Consider the following 23,111-nt stretch of genomic DNA (forward strand, 5'->3'; position numbering starts at 1 on the left):
ACAATTTGAAGGAGCAAGGTTATCTGCTTTGACAGACTGGGCTTAATTTCCATTTTTCATGTGGTGGGAAAATCAGCAGTAATAAGGAAAAACAGACTTGGGAAGGGACAAATTTGGTATTTTACTTCAAAGATGCAAATTAGGATGACTTTAAAAAATCATAGTCCAGTCAAGTAAATTTAGATACTTCTGAAAGTATCAATGTTATACGGAATCATTATTGAAACATTTGAGGATCACAAATATCTGTGTAATTATCAGCTTGCTTTTGTGAACATCAAATTATAGGCCAGTCTAGTTTCCCACATGGCAGATCAACAGACCTAGTAGATTGAGTAGGTGCAATGTCTGCATTATATATTGACACTAGTAAGCTTTCCATTGTCTCTTTCATGGTCCGATGATCAATAAGGAGGGAACAGGATGAATGATAAGACAAAAAGAGAAGATTTTGATAAGAGGCTAGTCTTACCGAATGTAATGATGAAGAAGAACAAAATTCATAGTGAAGTGAATTGGAAATATCCCTAGATGTATATACTCATGCTGTCCCCCCGTTACTAAAACTCAAAAAAAAACATGAAATAACACCTTAAATTCATTAAATTAAATGGATTCAGATTTGCATTTTCTTCTTTGTCTAATTTTGGTATTTTAGAAGGGTCCCAGTTTCTTCCTCCCATGCTGTTTTTCACTCATCTGTGGAGCATAGGGAACAAAGGAAAAACTGAAGGAACAAAACAGCAGCAGAATCACAGAACCTAAGAATGGACTGTTACCAAAGGGAAAGAGACTGGGGAGGGTGGGCTGGAAGGGAGGGATAGGGGGAAAAAATGGCATTATGATTAGCAAACATAATGTAGTGGGGGTGCACAGGGAAGGCTGTACAACACAGAGAAGACAAATACTGATTCTATAGCATCTTACTACACTGATGGACAGTGACTGTAATGGGGTTTGTGGTGGGGACTTGATAATGGGGGAAGTCTAGTGAACATAATGTTGCTCATGTAATTGTACATTAATGATACCAAAATAAAAAAAATTTTTAAGTCAAAAAAGGTCATACTATAAAGGGGAGAGAGAGTAACTAAGTAATATCAAAGAAACCTGTTCACTGCCAGAATTTTTGATGTATGCAGCTCATCACCACGAACTGATATGACTTAATCCCATAACTCTTACTATTTTTGGCAGTTTCATAGTATGGATTATGGTATGGAGTTTACAGATTCATTCCTGGACTCTAAAAGAAATAAAAATTCAACATTTCCCTTTATGAACCACAAATTATGCCACATTTCTTATATTTACAATTCATGAATAAAATTTATTTTTTAAGATTTTGGCCAGTCATTATACATGAGAGTCCATGTACATAGTTAACATCATTTACTAATACTCTTCCATATTGCAGTACTACACCAAAACTGGAACTTTGAAGTAAAGGTTCCTGAACAGTGACTTTTGAGCCAAATTTAAAGAAACTAAGAGATACACCTGTTGGGTAGGAAGGTGGATATTCCACGGGGCAGATGGAATGTGGCAAATATAAAGCTGTAGAAGTGGTAATAAGGGAATAAAAGTGAATTTTGTTGATTTAGTTAGTACCTGTCAGTTGTTCAATGATTACACAATCGTTTTTGGAATGACCTATTGATACAGTTTTATAATAAATCTTAATCCTTTGTTGAATGAGCCAGGTGGAGTATTGTTTATTATTGTATTTCTATAAGAAAGGCGGTAGCAATATTTTGAAAGCTTAGTGAATTTGTAAAAGTTGACTGAAGCACCAAGAGGTCCAGGTTGAAGATAAATACACTGTATACGGTTTTTTCCCCTTTGCAAGTTCCATGGTATAAAACGTGTACCCAGTTTTTCATGAACAAGCCTTTTTCTAGTCATCCTGATTTATTTCTCATTATCAAAGTGAGCAATATACCCTCCATATGTCATTCATGTGAAATAACTATATGTACCCTGAATGAGCTCTAGATGCAAAGCATCCATGAGTCCACATTTACTCAAATGAAGGCCGAAGTCTTTGAAGATACCCATCTAGATATCTTGTGTAATCTTCTATCGGGATTGTATCTCCATTTCAGATTGTATAACACTACCTGTTTTGAATAGAATAAAGTCTCATTGTTACTGTCAGGCCTGTTTTCAAACTAAATATTCATCTAGTCCTTTGTGGCTGCCATTTTTATCATGCATTCAGAACAGCTTCCCTTTGCTGATCTGCCATTTTCCTGCAAATCAGTGTTTCACTTGTATGATTTCTGGTGAGACAAGCTTAGACCAGGATGCCTTTCTCTCAGTAACAGAGAAAAGAAATGTCTCTGGTGCCTATACTGCAAAGAAAGTTGATTCATGTGTAAATTATCATTTGGCCTTTATTTGCTTGGCCTGTGGAGAGTACACATGCAGATAAAAGGCTCCGTGGGTCAGGGCTCAGTACGTGCAGGTTTCTCCAGTGGTTACAATGGCAATGTTACAATTGTCACAGTTTATCAGACATACTATGATGTCTTATCATTATTTACTTGCAATTTTCTGTGTACAATAAACTGTTAACAGGGAAGATGCTTTTACAGTAATAGGACACCATGTACCTGTCCACTCTTTTTCTGTCAGCTCACATTCTAATAAAGATTGGTGTTTTATTGAAGTTAGAACTGGTATCTTCAGTTTCTGCCATCAATGTCTCTATCTCCTTCTCATTCTTCCACCTTATATTTTCATTTCTTCAAACTTGGTTGTTCATACTTGTTGTGAACCATGGGTAATATCTTAGTGATATAGTGTAATAATCAAGGTAGATATAAAATGCTGTTTGGAATATGGATAGCAACTTCTAGGCTCTATGCAGAAATTAGATAGTTATATAAAATACAAAAATAGGAAATCTGTGACTCATTTTCTTTTTGTTCAAGTATGAAATTACTTGCTATGCACTCATTATTATCTTCAGTATTAAAAGAAGTAAACAAAGGTTTAGTGCTTTTTTACCGCATCATATCAACTCAAAGTATATAACTAAATCTGAATTAGTAAGGTAAAGTCTTATATATACACATGACAATAAGAAATGAATTAATAAATTCCAAAATGATATACTGCCTTCAGTCTACTTTATTGTTAAGGTTTTATAATACATTATCAGAAGAGCAAAACTGATAACTCCATTTTTTGCAACTTTTATTTACTTGTATAACTCATATGTGTAGATACATATATAGTCACATTATGATCCATACTGTTTAAAGTATTTTAGAAGCCAAGAGAATATATATTTAGAATATCTTACTAAATTGATGTTTACCAGAACACTATTGATTCATGACCTGTTCGGTAAGCTTTCCTCTCATTATAGTAAATTTAAATAAGTTTTAAGTAATGTAGTTAATCTAATAAAACACTACCTTCATTTCTTTCCAAAAGTATTCTTTGTTGCTGGAGAAGTCTGTCCCACAGCCTCCTTTACAAGGCACAGGATGGAGATGGGCATATATTCAACACTACTTATCCCTTTCTCCTGACCAGTTAATATCGCTTCTTTTCTCATTTTCTCCAAATTTTCTTTCTCATCTCCTTATAGGCTGAAGTAATTCATTGAATTTAGCACAAGTAGAAAAGGAAAAACCAGCAGAAAATGTCTTGCAGGGGAAGGCAAATGCCAGCTCAGCTTCCTCACCCTTAGTCCCAAATAGTAACTTTATAGAGAAGTTCATATTTTTAGCCTGCACAAACTGGCACAGATATCACTTTTCCTTATTAAAGTATCACTGATATACAATCTTATGATGTTTTCAAATATACATCACCGTGGTTCAACATTCACCCATATTATCAAGTCCTCACCCCCTCCATTGCAGGCACTGCCTATCAATGTAATAAGATGTAGAGTCATTAACTGTATTCTCTGTGCTGTGCTACCATCCCCATGACCTACCTATATTGTGATTGCAAATTGTAGTGGCAAGGATATCTTAATTGTTTTATCACTTAATTGACTACAGTTGTTTTTAGTTTGGTTTCAACCAGGAGAAGGACTGGAGAAAGTACAGTTGAGGAAAACTGAGATTGGTTGACAGGATAAGAGACTGTGGGCAAAACTCAAAAGATAAAATTATCAAGAGCAGACTTGCTTAATCCCATCCTATGATACAGTCAGAAGCTATGGGAGAAGAGACAATAATTATATCAGGGACCATCTCAGTGCTTCTGGCATGCACAGAGAATTGTGGAAAATCATATGATTTTGTTTGCATTTGTATAATTGATGTCTTACTAAGGATATTTAGTTAGCTGTGTATAAATATATTTTATGTATATATGTATAGTATACAGCATACAAATATAACACTTGAGTATAAGTGTCAACAGTTGTGCAATTTTGGTAAGAACATATCATATGCATCTGTGTTGAGATAGGTATGCTATAATTATGTTAAAGACATTTAAAGGTAACAGATTTGTTTTTATATATAACAATTTATTTACCCTGGTAGCTGAACTCAATACAGTGTCTCCTTGTTTAGTTCACTTTTATCTGAGAGAGAATGTGTTTTAATTAAGCCTTTTCATCTACAAGCAATAGAGGCTCACTCTTAGCTGAGTCTTTAAAAATAACCAACCACCCAGGTATCTTGGGTAATCTTCTATCAGGATTGTATCTCCATTTCAGTTGTATGACACTACCTGTTTTGAATAGGACCCTAGTAATCACTTCTTATTCTAAAGTTAGAAGACTGATTATCTCTGCCATTCAGCTGGCTTTTAACATATACTGCCTTACAATGGTGGTTGTCTTTTTTCTGTGTACAATATGATAGGGAAGAATGTAAACTGCAGTCATGATGCCTAGGTTCCAATCTTGACTCTATAGGTTGCTATCTGGGTAACTAAGCAAGTTACTAAACCCTGTAAACTTCAGCTGTCATCTCTAAAATGGGGACAATGACAATACTTCCATGCTGTGATGATTCAATGTAGTAATGCATCTAAAGCATAGTGAGTGCTCAATAGATATTTTCTATAAACTTATTTGCACATTACTGATTAACCAGCTATTTTTAGATACCTGTTATGTGCTAGTCACTACTAGATAGAAATAGTAGGAAGGGGTTAAGATAAAAACCTCTGCTGGCCAGGAAGTCAACTCTATCCTATCTCCCATTTAGACGGTAAGCCTCCTGCAGACTTGCATACAACCCCATACATATTTACTGAATATCTGCTATCTGCAGAAACCCTGGGCCAGACACAAGGGATTACAAGGATGTATAACACAAAGACCATGACCTTCAAGACTATTATAATTAAAGATTGTCATTATGCTGTGCACATGGTGAGAGCTTAATAAATGTTTATCAGCATCAATGACCGTGGCAGTGATGGTGAAGACTCCAGAGCACCACGATGTCTAGCCTCTCGTTAGAGCCGTTAACTTTATTTGGCTTCTGCATGTCTTCATTTTCCACAGAATGAATGCCAGAAAGTCTTTTTGAGATTTTTTCTGTTGGATCAAGACTTAGAAAATGTCTGCTTCTTTTGGTAGCTAAATATCCCCCAAACTCAGTTCCATGCTTCAGTGAGAAGATACTATGGTATTGCCAATGGAAACCACTTCACATCGGGCAACATTATGATATCTAAGTGGCTCAGATTCAAGTTTCAGTATAGATTCTGGTTCCTGCACATTTGCTGTCAAAAACCACTTTATAGGAGCCAAACTGGGGAATCTTTCCAAGTGTTAGGCACTATTAGAAGTACCATTAAAGTACCGCAGAGTTTCAAAAGATTTTGAAATACTGATTTTTTAAGATAATACGTTCTGTGGTACTTCCATGAAATTTTAATCACTCCCTGCTTCTGTCTTAGGGCTAAAGATGATTAATATCCCCATATATTTGTAGCATAGCAGGTTTTAGAGACAATGCCAAGCTGGAACTTCTAAAATAGTTTTATACTGTGTTGATACAACAATGGAGATAGAGAACAATTCTGGTTTTCAAATGTAACTATGAAATAAAACTACAAGATGTTACTTATGGTGTATAGCTTAGTCTCCTCCCCAAACTCTGTTCCTCTTTATTTTCTTGGACAGGCTGCAGAAAATAAGACATACATATGACACATAGTAGTTAAAGATTTTTATAAGATCAGAAACTGTTTAGAGATAAAGATAATTGTCCATCCTATGATATGATAATTACATTAATTTAACATAAAATTTCTCCCTAGATTCTCACAGTCAAAGCAAAAGAGGAAATAATTTCTGGTAATATCATCCTTGCTTGAAAAGCAAAAGCATATACATTCTTCTGAATTGATATTTTCTGTAATAAATATGAAAGAAATCATCACATATTATTTATTTGAAAACAAGCAATTATTTGTGAAAATAAATAGTATCTCCTTCCCCCATTTGATTGTAAGCTTCTTGATGTCATTGACCATGTCTGTTTTGTTAACAAGTGTGTCCCCCAGCTCCCAGAAAATGTTGGTTGAAATTAAAGTGAAATGAAATCACATTGATTCTTATCCAAGAAACACTAACACAATGGGCCTTCTCTTCCATGAAAATATTATATAAGAAACAGCATTCCTCATACTGTTGATTTTTTAAATATTTTTTTTCAATCTTATTGAGGTATAATTGACAAGTAAAATTGTAAGATATTTAAAGTGTACATCATGATGACTTGATAAACATATATATAGTAAAAAGATTCCTTCCATCTAGTTAATTAACATACACATCACCTTAAATATTCCTTTTTTGTGTGTGTGAGAATATTTAAGTTTTACTCTTAGCAAATTACAGTCACACAGTGTTATCAACTATAGTCCATGTTACACATGAAGATTCTCAGTCCTGATTCATCTTACAGCTGAAAGTTTGTACCTCTCCTCCAACCTCTCCCTATTTCCCCCACTCCTTTACCTCCTGGCAACCGCTTTTCTTTTCTCTCTTCCCATGAGTTTGACTTTTTTTAGATTTCACGTATAACTGATAACAGGCAGTATTTGTCTTTGTCTGTGTAGCTTATTCAACTTAGCATAATACCCCCAGGGTCCGTCCATGTTGTCATCAATAGTATATATATTACATTTCTTTATCTGTTCATTATTGATGGACACTTTTGTTATTTCCATATCTTATGTTGTCTCTTGTGAAATATACTGCACTGATCATAGGAGTGTGGTATCTCTTTGGTATCCTGTTTTCATTTCCTTTGGATATGTACCCAGAATTGGGATCGCTGGATCATTTGGTATTCTATTTTTAGTTTCTTGAAGACCTTCCACACTTTTTCTATAGTGGCTGCACCAATTTACATTCCCACCAACAGTGGACAAGGGTTCCCTTTCCTCTGCTCCTGATTATCTCATCTTTCTTGATGACAGCCACTCTGACAGGTGTGAAGTGATATCTCATTATGGTTTTGATTTGCATTTCCCTGATAATTAGTGAGGTTGAACATCTTTCCATGTACCTTCTGGTCATTTGTATGTTTTCTTTAGAAAAATGTCTACTCAATTCCCCTGCCCATTCTTTATTTAGATTGTTTTTTTATTTGTTTGTTTTGCTGAGTTGTGTGAGTTCTTTATATATTTTGGATATTAACCCCTTATTATTAGGTATCTGATTTGCAGGTATTTTCTTCTGTTCCATTGGTTGCCTTTTCATTTTATTCAGGGTTTCTTTTGCTGCACAGAAGTTCTTTAGTTTGATGTAAACCCACTTGTTTATATTTGCTTTTGTTATCTTTGCCTTTGAGTTGATTTTTTTTGTATGGTATAAGATAGGGATCCAGTTTCATGCTTTTGCTTGTGGCTGTTCAGTTTTAATATCATTTGTTGAAGAGACTGTCCTTTCCCCCTTTTGTATTCTTGGCTCCTTTGCCAAAAAATTTTGACCATATATGGGTTTTAGTGCTAGGCTTTATATTCTGTTCTACGGATCTATGTTTCTGTATGTTTCTGTTACTATCTCAATACCATAATGTTTGATTACTATAGGTTTATAACATAGTTTGAAATCAGCAAGTGTGAGACCTCCAGCTTTGTTCTTCTTTCTCAATATTGCTTTGGTATTCAGTCTTTTTTCCATACAAATTTAGGATTGTTTATTCTATTCCTGTGAAAAATGTCATGGGAATATCGACAGGGATTGCATTAAATCTGTAGATTGCTTTGAGTAGTATGGACATTTTAACAATATTCTTCCTGTCCATGAGCATGGAGCATCTTTCCATTTATTTCTGTCTTCAATTTCTTTCATCAATGTCTTAAAGTTCTCAGTGTATATGTCTTTTGCCTCCTTGGTTAAATTTATTGCTAAGTATTTTATTCTTTTTTGATACAATTATAAATGGGATTATTTTCTTAATTTCTGTATCTGATATTAACTTTTTTATTGATGATCAATAAAAGCCTGTAAGTAAGGAAAAGAAGGAAAAAAATACAATACAATATAATAAAAACCAATAATAAAATGTCAATTCATTATTCAATGATGAAATTCATATAGGAAACCACAGTAATTTTTACTATAACTGTACTGTAACCAAAGGTGGAAAATCTAGAAAATGGAAATTTTAAATGTTCCTTAAATGTACCTCTTAAGTATCATTGTCTCAAACACATTTTTTGCAGGAGTTGAATGTTAGCGAATTTAAGACTAACACCTCTGATGAGAGTCTTAAGTCCATATTTTGTGTTACTAAGAGAGATACTAGACAAGCTGCAGTAGTAAAGTTGGTACTCCATTAGAAACATGAAGAAACCTAGTTTAAAATCAGATAGAAGACTGTTCATCCTTCACAGAGAAAAAGTTATACAGATCCTCAAACTTACCAATATAGATAATAGTCACTTATTAACTAAAACTTACAAAAAAGATAAGAGGTAAGGTTTTAAATGAAACAGTTCACATTATGTAGCAAATATGATTACTATTGTTTTTAGCAAAAGGTCTCTATATTAACTTACTTTGCAGAAGGTACATTATAATAGAAATAGTCTGTCAATTATTAGAAAGTTTGTAATGCAATGTCATCTTCACTACAGGCAGAATTTATGTACTAAATACAGCTTCTCATATAATATTGAAATTTCATTTTGATACCATATACCATAAAGAACAATTTGGAATAAGGCAGGTATGTCTTGGGGCCCTTGCAAGAGGGCAGTAGTGCTGTAATCTCAAGGATGAATCCTATGTCTTGTTTTTCTTTATATGTTCACAGCCCATCGGTATGTAGCATATATAAAGGCACCTAGGAAGTATTTAGACTAAAATGAACTGAGCTCTTCACAGGTTAGCCCACAACCTGTATTCTTCAGGACAGAATTGTACTTAGTCTACAAGGTACCAGATTATTTTTAACCTGTCTATATTGAGAAGTAATCATCGTACGCATTTGTATGATATATTTTCTGTTGATTGCTGGCAATCATAAAGCATAAAACATGACATGAAAGATCAAATGTGACACATCTAGAAGAAAGGCAAGAATCCCAAGGGAACTTAATATCCAGCTTCCTTCATAGATGGTTAGTAACCCAGTGCATTGATCTTGCCAGAGTAACTATATCCCAGTTTTCCTACTTCTAGCAGACTTCCAAAGAAAAGCAGCAGACTCCCAACAAATTGAAAAAGTTTGCAGATTTGTTTGGAGTTGTGCTGTTAGCTGTGGTCTGAGAGAGGTCACAGTTTTGTTTCTATGGTATTGATATTCCATTTATCTTATCTCAGATCTGCAGATATTAGAGAGTGTTAACTTACTCCTATATCCAATTCTCAGTCTTCTCTCTGATCATATGAAAGGAGCTTTTTTATAGGAGCTTATCTTCTATATCAGCAATTCTCACTTTCTGAGGCATGATGTATGCAAGTAGTAGGCAATGAACCCCTGGCAGGGGGTGAAGACAGCATTAAAAAAAACAAAAAATACATGGATGGTCCCTGATCTTCAGAAGCTTTAACTAACCAAATGTATAATCCTGGTAAGTTCAGTAAGCCTTACTGAAATGCCAGGTTTCCCCCAAAGTAATGGGGTTTTTTTGACCATATAAGTGATTATGCAGAGCCTAAAGCTGTATCCCTAAACAAATTTCAAAACATCTGCCATGTAGTGTTATGGGTGGTGTGGTTTTTCCTTTTTTGGAGGAGTGGTGGGGGAGACCAAAAAGAAAAATGTCTGGAATGTTCTTTTTATGTTTATTTCTTTTAAAACCTATTTAAATGTGAAAATATATTTTAAAATGATGAAGTGTCTTATTCTTCTTTTTACTATACTTTTCCAAAATAAATGTAAATATACATGACTCCTAAAAGTTATTTCTGTGGAATAAAAATAGCTCTTTTTAGTGAGAGTCCTATTAATACAAAAGCTATAAAGCAGCATTGAATTCCATTTTTAACCAAATACACAGTTAAAATTATATTTCTTGTATTTCCAGAAGCTTTTAACAATCATATTTTTATGATAATTTTACTCAAATGATTGTGTAACTGAGAGTAACAGGCTTATCAGCAGATTAGAAGCAAAACTTTCATTATCTTATCATTTTTGATATTTGGAACTTAGCATCTGTATTTTTTGAAAAGCATTTAAGGAGTATTTGGATTTTTTTTTTATATTTTCATAATAGCATATATTCTTTTCTCTGGAAAAGATAACATTTGAAGTTAAGTACTTATCTCAGAAAAATGTCTGTATTTCATTTTTAATTCAATTGAGCATTTACTGAGTTCCCACTATTTCAGAAGACTACCAATCAGTCAGTCAGTCATTAGACGTTTATTGCCTGCCTGATATGTGCGAGGCACTGTTCTCAGCACTGGATGGGGTACAGCAGCAGACATAGCAAAGTTCCTGCCTTGAAGGAGCTTACATTTTAGCACAGAGGACAATTAGCATATAAGCCAAAAAACAAGCTAGTAAATAAACAAACAAATAAATGATTTCAAGCCAGTTTCTACTTTATATATATATATGTAGTCATTTATATGCAAATATTAACTAAAAAACAAGCTCTTGAAATATATCTAAAAAGTAAAGAACACAAAAATTCTACATATTTGAAACTGGCAATTAATATTTCCATTTTGATGGTGCTTTAGAATATATAAAATACTTTCACATACATCATCTCATAGAGTCCTGAAGAATAATGATCTAAAACAGGTACTATTATTATCTCCATTTTATACATGAAGAAACTGAGTCTCAGCAAAGTGGTGTGCACAGAATCATAAATCTAGAAAGCGTTAGAACTAGATGTGTCACCCAGAGGTTACGTCTCCAAGTCCGGTATGCTTTCCACTACACTACAGCTACAAATATGTATTTTCAAGAGGAAGCAGACATGAAAGGTAGTCAGAGAGATGGTAGGATTGTGAATCTGCAGCTATGGCTAGATTCAGGGATAAGAACATAAAAATGCATCTGACATTCAGTCAGAAAACCATTCAATGATTTTAGAAAGGAAAGTTGCTAAACAGCAAAGCGATGATTATGAAAGTTTTGCAGTTATCAAGGAGGGAAGGATTTGAGCTTTTTTTTCAATGGAGGATGTTTTTACTGAGAGTATGTTCGAGTTATGCTACGAACCAGCAGGCATTAACAATTCCGTAAGTAGTCAAGATAAGCAATAAATTGGGGAAAACATGAGCATCTAAAAGGAACAAGGACAATACAATAGAAATGCAATGATATCAAAGAGAGGAAAAATACATTTTTATGAGATATTCCCACAACTAGGCCTGCCAAAGTAGAAAGTAAATTTCTATGATCTGTTGAGAAAGGAAATATAGACACAGAGAAGGGAAGGAATTTCAAGCTGAACAGTCGTTGATACCATAATGAATGCTACCACAGCTTTCTCCATTACTGTGTGGGATATCAGTGACTGCACATGAACACTGAAAGGACTCCAGGCTTCACTATAGAGAGAGTGCTTAGGTTTCCATGTTTACACAAAGCGTTGGCTTGTGGCCACCATACACTTGCTAACGGTGGCCTCCTTCACTAGATACTATTAAACATTTCAAGGTCATTACTGTAGAATACTACTCAGAATCGTCAGTTTTCTTTTTTCCTTTCTCCTTTCTGATGTTCTGAATACAACATCATAAGCTTTTCAAGAACAGACAAAAATATCTCACTCATTTTTGTATCCTCACAACTAGCACAGTGCCTTGCATACAGCAGCAACTCGATAAATGTTTATTGAACTGAACTAAGTTATTTTAAAATGCTAGATCAAGGCCCCCATCCGAGTGTCACTTGTTCATGCAAGTACTCAATATACTGACACTAAAGTCAAAAAAAGGAAATTGAGTACAGACACTGCCAATTCCATGACTTTGGGCAATTCATAATTTAACCTCTCTGGGCCTGTTTCCATTTCTGTTATTTAGAGATAACAGTTTCTGCCTTACCAACTTTGTTATAAGAACATTATAAGAACAGAAGTTGATAATAGATGTGAAGATAAAACATAAGTTATCAAATGCTGTATAAAAACAAAATGTATTTTTCTGTGGACCCAGTAGTGCCAAGATGCTCCAATGGCCAACAGTTTCCTCGGTGAAATCTAAGTGCTGGGTTCAATACAGGTAAACAGGCTTCTTACGAGCAGGTCTAATCAGAATCTTTCACTTGGAAATTAATATTGTGTAAGTGTGAGAATGGGCTAGAATGGGAGTGAATGTCTTATTTTTCTATCCAACCAGAAGCATCCACTTCAGACAAGTTGCACCAAAATAGTCAAATAACAATGGTTGCTCTCGTTTTTCAAGCAGGACCATGTGTCAGGCACTATACTTGCACTTTACATACATCAACTTAAGTTCTCATCACAAGCTGCAATGTAAGTGCTATTGGTCCCATTGTTAACAGGTTGTTAAAAAGTGAGAGGTTAAACAACTTGCTCAAGGTTACAGCTAGTACACAGCATCTTACATTTAAGGCAACTAGCACTGAGAAATAAGTGGCTTAAGTAATATTCTCTCCTCACTTTGCTTTTTTGTTTAACCATGCTACAACTCTAGTTGTAATATCTCTGTTACCCTAGACCAAAAGTTTCTAAAGTGTGTTTTGTCAAATGAAAGTCCACAAAACTGTCCCAAGAGAAACTCATGGGTCAAATATGTTTGGAAGGTGGCACACATTGAAATCCTCCCTTCTGGGTGTCACAGTGCGCATTAGCACACTGAAGCCTCAGAGAAATGCTGCAGGAAGGAGCTTTTGTAAACTTCAAAAGATCTTGAATCAACAGCTGTTGGCATCCCACAAAGCCAGCGGTCTTTAGGGAACAAACTTTAGGAAAGGTTGACTGTTGAGTAAGTAAACCAGTAAATGCAGTAATCATTATGCCAGTTCTCTACCAACAGACATGGAGCTCATCCTCACCATAAAACATACATACAATTGTTGGAAACATAAGTTGATCTGATAATTTTCCTTAATGTGTCAACCAATTTCCTAAAGATTCTCCAATGTAATTTTTTCCTGATGGCCATTTTTATTATAACAAAAGATGGCAGAAATTTAGATCTTTTTTTTTCATATGGGAAATTGCACTATAGGTGATGGTTGTGTTTATTTTATGTTACTGAAAATTATCATCCTGTTATTAAAAATTAGTTTAAACCAATGATTCTAAACCAGTGTAATAAGCATTTCAACTTGGAGGATAAGCCAGTGATAGAACTACTACTTCCCATTTCCTCTTCTAAAATCAGGAGGGAAAATGAGAACATTATAATTCATTTAGCCCTATCAGACCAGAATCTTCAAAGTACTTTAAGAATTATTTAAAACTTCCTTTGAGTGAGGACGGTTTGGCACCAGACTATATTTGAACTTCAAATACTTTTTGAATCAACTCAAATAAAAAATACTACATTGTTTCCTTTTATTCTTGGAAAACATTAGGTGCATTGCCTGTATTTGTTACTTCATTGTCATATATTTTGTTAAAATGTCATAGAGTTTAAATTATTATCATATGCCCATTAGTTCTGCTACCTTGGGATGTAATGACTCATATTAGTAGTCTATGTCATAAAAAGGGTTGGAAAATTTTTGCTGAACTGTCCTTTTGGGACTATAATTTTTAACATTCTCTGGAAGCTTTGCAAATCCTTTAGTGATAAAGTACTCTTACACTGTCTTTATCATTGACATGTTCATAAGGACCAGAACTCTGTTACCTGTAAATGCTGAAAATAACATCATGCTGATCTGACAACTTCCTTACTTGTAGAATCACCAAGGATACATGATCATAATGTCACCATTTTATAAGCAAATAACATGATTTTGTAATCTTGTTAGCAGTAATTTTAGACTGGTCTCTGCAATTTAGCTTGGGAGTTACCCTCATCCCTGCAGTCTGTTCTGCTTTCTGTCTCCAGAGAATTTTTTTCCTATTCTGAAACTTCACATAAATGGAAGATAGAGCATATACTCTTTTGAGCTTGGCTTCTCTTACATACCATAATGTTTTTCAGATTCATCTAAGTTGTTACATGTACCACTAGTTCATTCTTTTTAATTACTATGGAGTATTTTATGAATACATAACAATTTACATACACATTCTACTGTGGATGGACATCTGGTCTGTATCTAGTTCTTTTTGGTAGACTTACCAAACACCATCCATTTAATATAGACCTTTTTTGTGAAATATTAAATAATTGAGACTATAGAAGAAAAACGGCTGGTATACACTGATTAGCTCAGTTGCTAGTACTTTCAAGAGGGTTTAATCCCTGAATAGACCAGTAATTTTTTAGAGAGATGAAAAAAAATATGTCTTAGGGCGGTAAGTTTTATTCAGTGATAAACATATCATATTTGCTTATGAAGTATGGTAGCTTTATTATTATATTTACTTACGAAGTATATTTTGAAGTATATTGAATTTTATCTTTATTTCTTTTTTAAATATAAATTTTAGATATAGTAAAAGTATCAGATCATCAGTGTACAAATTGTTCAGTGTTGAAAATGTTTATATCCATTGTAACATTTAAGATATAAATGTTATAACGATAGAGATATAAAACATTTCCATCCCCTCCAGAATTTTCTTCTTTCTTCCTTTTAGTCAATTCTGCTTGCCCTCCCCGCCTCACCCTGCAATCTCTGTTCTCATTTCTATCTCCATAGAATTGTTTTTCCTGCTCTTAAACTTGACATAAATGGCATACAGAGTATAATCTCTTTTGTACTTGTCTTCTCTCACCTACCATAATATTTCTGAGATTCATCCAAGTTGTTACATATACCCCAAGTTCATTCTTTGTAATTACTAAATAGTATCCATTTTATAAATAAATCACAATTTTTACATCCATTCTCCTGTGGATGGACATATGAGCTGTATCCAATTTCTAGCTATTATGAATAAATCTCCTATGAACATTTTATTACAGGCCTTTCATAGTAGGAGAGCTGAATCATAAAATAGATATATATGTTTTACTAAAAACTGCCTGTTTTCCAAAGTGAGTGTACCATTTCCCACACCTGTGAGTAATCTATGAGAGTTCCAGTTGAGCTACATTCTCACCAACATTTCTGTTGTAGTCTTAATTTTAAGTTTAATTGGAATGACTAGCCCATTTAAATTTCATGTATTTTTTAAATTAATGTGATTGTGTTTACATCTACCATTATGTTATATGCTTTTTATTTGTCCAATGAGATTTTTGTTCTACTCTTACTCCTTTTCTGCCCTCCTTTAAATTTTTTTAATTGAGTATAGTTGATATACAATCTTATATTGGTTTCAAGAATACAACACAGTGGTTCAACAGTTACCCATATTATTAAATCCTCATCCCAACTAATGCAGTTACTGTTAACACAGAAAGAATAACAAAACCATTGGCTATATTCTCCATGTTATACTACTATCCTCATGACCAACTTATATTATGATTGGGAATTTTTGTGCCCCTTTATCCCCCTCCCCCACCTACCTATCCCAAACCATCCCCCACGGTGGTCTATCTCAGTCAGCCTTGTATGGCAGCTTGCCTCTGCCTGCCCTGCAGCAATGGCAGTGCTGCTAGGCTAAAAGGTGGGCGGAGCAGTCTTGTGGCTCTGGAGCAGGTGAGCAGTGGTGACAAGGCTCGCAGTGCATGGCTGCCGCGGCAAGTGGATGGGCGCAGTGTGGTGGTGGCAGCACTGGCTCGGTGTGTGGTCACATGCAGAGGTGGGGCCCCACAAGGAGGAAGGAGTGCTCGGAGCTTGCTCCTGCAGTCACCTCTCTAACTGAGCTGAGACAGGGCTGAGAAAGGTGGGCAAGCTTCCCTCTGCCTGCAAGGCAGCTAAGTCTGAAGCTGCTGGACTGAATGAGTGGCGCCCTGCCAGTGAGCAGGGAAGTGCCTAGGGGCTGAGCCACCAGCGAGGGGAATGGAATATTTGGGGCTCCCAAGAGTACCCTACCTGTTGGGACAAGGGAGGGCTGGGAAGTGTCATCCACCTGCCCTTTCTCCTGAGGAGAGAGCTCCATCCAACTCCCACCCCTCTGGCACCTCTCCCACTTCTGGCAAATCTTTCAAACTGCTGCCTCTGTTTTGGGTCTCAGCAGGACTGGCAGACCGTGCCTGGAGTCCACAAGTGGCTGGAGTCTGAGCCTCCAAAAGTTTTCCAACTGTCTCTGGTTTCCAGTCCCGCTAATCACCAGAATCCAATGCAATGTGGACTTGTGTTCCCAGAGCAGATCTCCAGGGCCAGGTGTGCAGAGTTCCTATCCCCTTCCCAGCCTGTGGGGCTAGAGGAAGGGCTTGGGTCCCGCTCCACTGTGGCTCTGCCCCTTTACCCTTCTCTGTGTGGTCCTCTCCTCTTCCCCAGGTGTAGGGGGTCTGTTCTGCCATCTTCAGGGCATTTTCAGATACAGTTGTATTTGCTGTAGTTGTTTCCTTGGTGTGTGGGGGAAGAGGTTTCTACCTTGCCCTGCTGCTCCAACATCTTTTTTTCCAGATGATGGAATTTGTTTTTGTATTTGATTTTAATTGCTCTAAAGCCATTTTAGTATGCATTTTGTATTTTTTTTAATGGTTGCTCTAGTGATTAAGGGTTGATCTATACATAGTCTATACAGAGGGACTATTGCAAGCCCCCAGAGAGACTCTGATTACACATAAATTAAGGGCTTTACATTGTCCCACAGGTCACTCAGGCTTTTTTCATTGTTTTTCTTTTTCCAGTCATTTTTCTCTCTGTTCCTTAGCTTGGATGATTCCTATTGATCCATTTTCAAGTTCATGAAACTTCTTCTGCCTTCTCCAGTTGACTATTAAGTCAGCCAGTGAATTTTTGTTTCGTATACACTTACAAATACACTTTCAAATACACTTACAGCATTTTCGCTTGGTTCTTTTTAAGGTTTTAATTTGTCTCTTTGAATACTTATCTTTCACTCATTGTGATCACCTCTTTAAGTCCTCAAACATATTTATAATAGTGGCTTTAAAGTCTTGGCTTGCTAATTCTTATATCTGGTAATCTTTGAGTCTTGTTTTCTTGCCCCCTAACCGTCTGCACTTTGGATCACACTGCCTCTCCTGTAGTGAGCTGCTTAAATCTCTGCTAGCTTCTTCAACTTTCCAGCTGCAGCCCTCTACTAGCTCCTCTTCCTCCTGCAAGCATAGTTCATAATTCATCTAAAAACTTGAGATGAATATATACACAGAGATTCGGAAGTTCCCCTCTGTAGTCGGCTCCTAGCTTTCAGGAATTTCCCTTCCTAGTTTCAAGCTTTTCTGGCATCCCTGAACTCGGTCTTCTGACACTTAATGCCAATAACTCCAGCCTTTTGATTGCGTTCTAGCCACCCTGCACCATGCAAAAAAGAGAATTCCCTCAGGGAAGAGTCATCCAGTGTAGATCCCTTTTTTGAAAGGTTTAATCTCCCCCAGTTTCCACTTCCTTTTGGTTGCTGTCCAATGCCATCACATAGTTGTTTGTTTTAGTTGTCCAGAGTTTATCATTGTTACCAGTAGGAGGGTTAACTGATTACCAGAGCAAGAACCCTTAGTATAGTATATTTTTTAATGCATTTGTATTGAAATGTGATTAATTTTTCCATTATTAAAGTAATAATATTTGTAAACAAACAAGAAAAATGTATTTTATGTAGAGAAAAGAAAGTCTGGAAGAATATATTTCAGGTTATTTCTGATTGGTAGGATTATTAGTGATTTTAATATTTTTCTTTTTACTTATCTGTGTATTCTACTTTTTTCTGCAGCATAGATTGAACAGTAAAGTTCTTTCTTTGCTTTCCTGGGAAGATGGTTTATTTATGATGACTATAGCAAGATGCTTGTGCTTGTGCTTCTTTGCTACATCTCATTTTATGATTTTACTTGATCACCTCTCTACAATCCTAGTTATATATCTATATAGTAAACAATACTCTTTTTGCTTTTAGCAATAAAGAAATTGGGACAAATCGTAGTTAAAAAACTTATCCAAATTTCATGCATATTGATAGAGTAGCCAGAAATAGATCTTAAATTTGAAGTCCCTCAATTCAGCTGTGTAAACTATTTCTATGCCATCAGCAACAATGTATGCAGTTAATTCTACATTTTCTAATGGGTATGGAAGAAAATTATCATAGTTAAATATAAACCTCAAGTATTTTAGAAATTTACCCTTAGTCATCAATTTCAGTCTTCTCTCCATCAAAACTTTTACTAGAACTCCTAGCAAACAGAATGTTTGACTGATTGTAGTTTTAATTCAGATAACTTCCAAGAGCTAACAAGAAAATGGCAGGAAAACACACACACACACACACACACACACACACACACACACACACACACACACACATCAAGAATATTATTCTTCCCTGGATTGCAAGCTTCTTTATAGAGTCAAATAAATATTTGTTACTCAGTGATAGATATGTAATCTTAGCCAGGAATATTTTAATCATATTGCTATGGTTTTACTAAGAGAGTTTATTTTAAAATGGCATAGAACTTAGTAGTAGAGTTAGTGTCATCATTCTGAAGTTTCAGTTTGAAACCAAATAAAACTATCTTATAAAAGATACCAAATAAAACTCTTTTAAACAGGTGGATGAAAATAAAAGGAAATAATTATTAAATCTTTACAGTTTTCACCAGGTGATCCTGGACTGGATTCTATACTGGACAGTAAAAATGCTATAAGAATAACTGGCAAAATTGATATGTATATAGTATGTAAAAAGAGTAAAAGGTATTGTATCAATGTAGAATCTTCTCAAATTGATCATTGCACTGCGGTTACATAAGAAAATTTCCTTATTAGGAAATACATACTAAAAGGCATGATATTTGCAACCTACTCTCAGATAGTTCAGAAAAAAAATAATATATGAGAGTATATGATAAAACAATGTGACTAGTGTTTTTAAAGACCAGTGAAGTTGGATAAAAAACAAGAGTTAACTGTATTCTTGCAGCTTTTTTGTAAGTTAGAAATTATTTTTTAAATAAAAATGTTTTTAATTTAATATTTTTAGGTTTATTTTCTTAGAATACATTCATATCAGTTTTTCCATATCTCAATCTTAAACTTCAGAATCACATCACTATACATGATTTATCACTAAATTTTATATTTTTTAATAAGAGAAAATTTGTAACTTGCAATACTGACCAAAAGAAAATCATGTTTGAATTTACTTGCAAAAACTGTGATGAAGTTAGATAAGGAGAAATATAGAAAGAGTACTGACTGAACAGAACAATTTTATTAAGAATAACATAGTTACAAATGAAATTTATTTCCAAAGTTCTTTAAATGTTTATTGTTCATAAAAATACCCAGTTAAATTGTGTATATTTACCACCATATGTAACACTGTAATTAAGAATCTATCAATATTTAAACTGGCAAAATCTTGCTCTGAGACCAAAACTTCACCACTTAAAAGGTTTCACCAGAGATGTCATAAAAAAAGCAAGGTTTTTTTGCTCTAAAACAACAAACAAAAGTTTTGTTTTTTTGTATAATAGGTTTTTGAGTAATACAAAGAGACTATGACCATAGGGATGAAGGGACCTGGAGATTCTTATTTTTCCTTCTCTGAAAATCTAAAATAGTTTTCATTTGAAAATTTTAATTTGCTTTGTGAGAGTTTTCCAGTCACTTTAGAGGTAATTTTTTTAAAGTGAAGAGTTACTTATACTTCATAGTGATACATTTGATTTGTCTTATGTGATTTGATAAAGTATATAGTTTTTATGTATATGATAATACACATTATTGTATATTACTTAATATAATTTTAAGTATATAATAACTCTTTTTAAGTATGTAATTGGCATTATTATGACTGTCCATGAGGCTGCTCTGAACCAAATCAGATGGGAAAAAACCTTTGAATTCAGAGATGAAAATACTAAAACTGTCTTTTAATGAAATCCTTTTTTCTAGAACTGCATTCTTTAATTATAATTTTAATTTGTAAGGCAGTCACTTTTCTGAATAAGTTAGATATTTCATCTGTGTTCATAAAACTTGGATATTTGGGTCAAATGCAATTCTGAAATAAAGCATGAAGTATTATCAATTATAAAATAAATACATTTTGACCTGTAAATATAAAACACAAATTTAAAATTCAAGCAGAAATTGTTCCCAATTTTTCAAAAAATGTTGTCTAATAATTATTGTAAATATTACATTTCAGTGACTTGGGGTTGCATCATCCCAGATGGTTAACCTTTTCACTACTTCACTATTAGAGATTAAGAAAGATTTTAGACCATTCAGCATATTTCTCCAAGGCCAATATTGCCTTTCATCCTTTTGGCTGTTCTTTCAAGTCAGGAAAAGATGTGAGTTGTATAAAAGTGAAAATGTTGCTTTCTGTTTTAAAGTCTATAGCAAGCTTATTGTGTTATGTTGAAAAAAATTGTTCTTTTTAAAAACGCTGATCTGTAATGGCTACACAGAAACCTCGTGTTTAGAAAATGACCTGTTGGTTGGCTGTCTAAAGTTAAAGCATTGAGCTTGAGGCTCTTTCCTCCAGTAGGTTCGGTTTCATGCCTTATGAAAGATTGCTATCTGTAGTCAGCTGAGAGCAAATGCTAATCTTCCCACACTCAAGACACACTCAAGATGCTATTTTAGCAAAATAGATAATGATATGGATATAAAGAAAGAATTGAGCACATTTCTAGTATTGTAGTGACCTCTGAAGTAAGTTTTTTTCTGTACTGCATTAACTGCTTCCATATCATATCACTGCAGCATGAGTTGTCACTTTATTTAGTGACATGGCTACTGTGCTAACTTGTTTTTAGTGTACACCTTTAAAAATGTAACCTAGAAAACTGAATCTTGAGGGTCTCGTTCTGACTTTAAAAGATGAAGTTAATGAGGGAATGAAGAAAGTAAAGGAAAGCCTGTAGAAATTAAATAGAAAAACACATTAAATACTGGTATTCTCTTTTTGTAGTATACTGGTTACCTATCAGTAAGAAAAATGCTTTCCAGCTGGGGCTATTCTTTTCTTAGACCACCTATATGTTAAAATCCTATTCCCCTTTGATCAACAGCAGTTAATTGTGAAGCTTCCTGAACACTTTAAAGGTTTTAGTCTATAATTGTGATATTGAGTATTTATCCTTATAAAATTAAGTGAATCATGTAGAATTTAAGCCCATTCTTTGATCCCATTAAGCTTACCATCTCAGGAAAATAATGTGAAAATGAAAAAAAAGAATCTCGATTGCACCAAAATGTCTTACAGAAGTCCACACTGGTATACCAAAGATAGCCATCATTTTTCCACATACTGTAACAACATAGTAGTCACCACAGTAGGTCTAAATCCTTACTGCCCTAAACTGAGACCATCCATTGGCTTATACTCTAGTAGCTCTGTTTCACAGTTTAATAGCCTGGCATTTGGATTCAGCTGCTTCAACAAACGTTTATCAGGAGAGTCTTAGGTGTCAGGCAGTGCTCTAAGCAATAGGAATAAAGGGTGAACAAAACAATGTCCCTGCCTTAATAGAGCTTATATTCTTCTTACTTAGAGCACTACGACCTTTAGAAAGTACCATAACCTCTCCAGACCTCAGTTTCTTTATCAGAAAAATGAGGGTAATACCACCTAGTTTGTAAAATTATTCTCAATTTTAAATGAATTAGTATATTAAAGTGCTTAGTGCTATGCCAGGGACATAGTAAATACCCAATTAATTTTAATTTTTACTTTAATGTCTTAATGATGATGATAATTGTTAAGAATACATATTACCACCATATTACAGCTTTAACTCTACTACCTTAAAATTGAATCTAAAAAATTGTCCATATTCAGTGGCCTAGTTATTGATAATGATTTGTGGCTACAGTAATACCTAGTAATACCTAGGCTGAGGTATTTGCAGACATGCTATCCAATATGGGACCTTTATAATCTATTTATTCATATTTTCAAGTGAAGTCAAAACTTTTTTTTTAAAGAAAATCTTGGCCTTTTCTCCCCCCAGTCCTTCCCTTAACCCCACTTCTTTGTAGATAGAGGAGCCATCTATTGGGGCACATATTTTGGTTAAGCTCATAATTTCTGGAGTAGATATTAAATTATATTGGTGACCCCAAGATAGCAGAAATATCATCCAAAAAACGTCATCCAAGTTCTCACCAGAGAATGTAACCTCAGACTTTCTGTTGCTCCATTCCTATTGGGCAAAAAGTTAAAAAATAATACAATTGTCTAAAAGAAAACTACAGTTGTTTAAAGGAGATACAATGCATCTTCTACCTTTGGTGTGCTCAATTTTATCTCTTGAGCAAGCCAGACTATCATAGACTATCAGGTCACTGGAAAAATATTATCTTAATATCCTCTGAATTATTTCTCCCAAGTTGCTCTTTGTTCTAATGTCATAAGTCCACACTAAGAACACAGTATGAAACACAACTGTTTTCTACAACTGGTTTGCTTTTATCACCTAGATGCAGTGAATCATTATCAGTAGTATTACCCTCTTTGTATTTGTTGATAGGAAGCTCAAATTTTTAGTCATCATCCAGCAATTGTACATTTCTTTG

At 34.6% G+C, this 23,111-nt stretch overlaps 1 protein-coding gene across 6 annotated transcripts in view; it reads left to right on the top strand.

Annotated features, from left to right (window-relative positions):
* The window catches only part of FAM172A (family with sequence similarity 172 member A), a 466,743-nt gene that overhangs the window by 416,246 nt on the left and 27,386 nt on the right, over positions 1-23,111 (top strand). The window contains exon 11 of one of the 6 annotated variants that reach the window (XM_057493429.1): positions 659-792. The exons of the other annotated variants lie outside the window; for them this stretch is intronic. Within the exon in view, the coding sequence (XP_057349412.1) occupies positions 659-765 (107 nt within the window). The 3' untranslated portion in view covers positions 766-792. Of the gene's footprint in view, positions 1-658; positions 793-23,111 lie in introns of those variants that run through there. 6 annotated transcript variants of the gene reach the window in all.

The sequence above is a fragment of the Manis pentadactyla genome, chromosome 2 (genome assembly GCF_030020395.1).
Source record: "Manis pentadactyla isolate mManPen7 chromosome 2, mManPen7.hap1, whole genome shotgun sequence".
Classification (NCBI taxonomy): Eukaryota; Metazoa; Chordata; class Mammalia; order Pholidota; family Manidae; genus Manis; species Manis pentadactyla.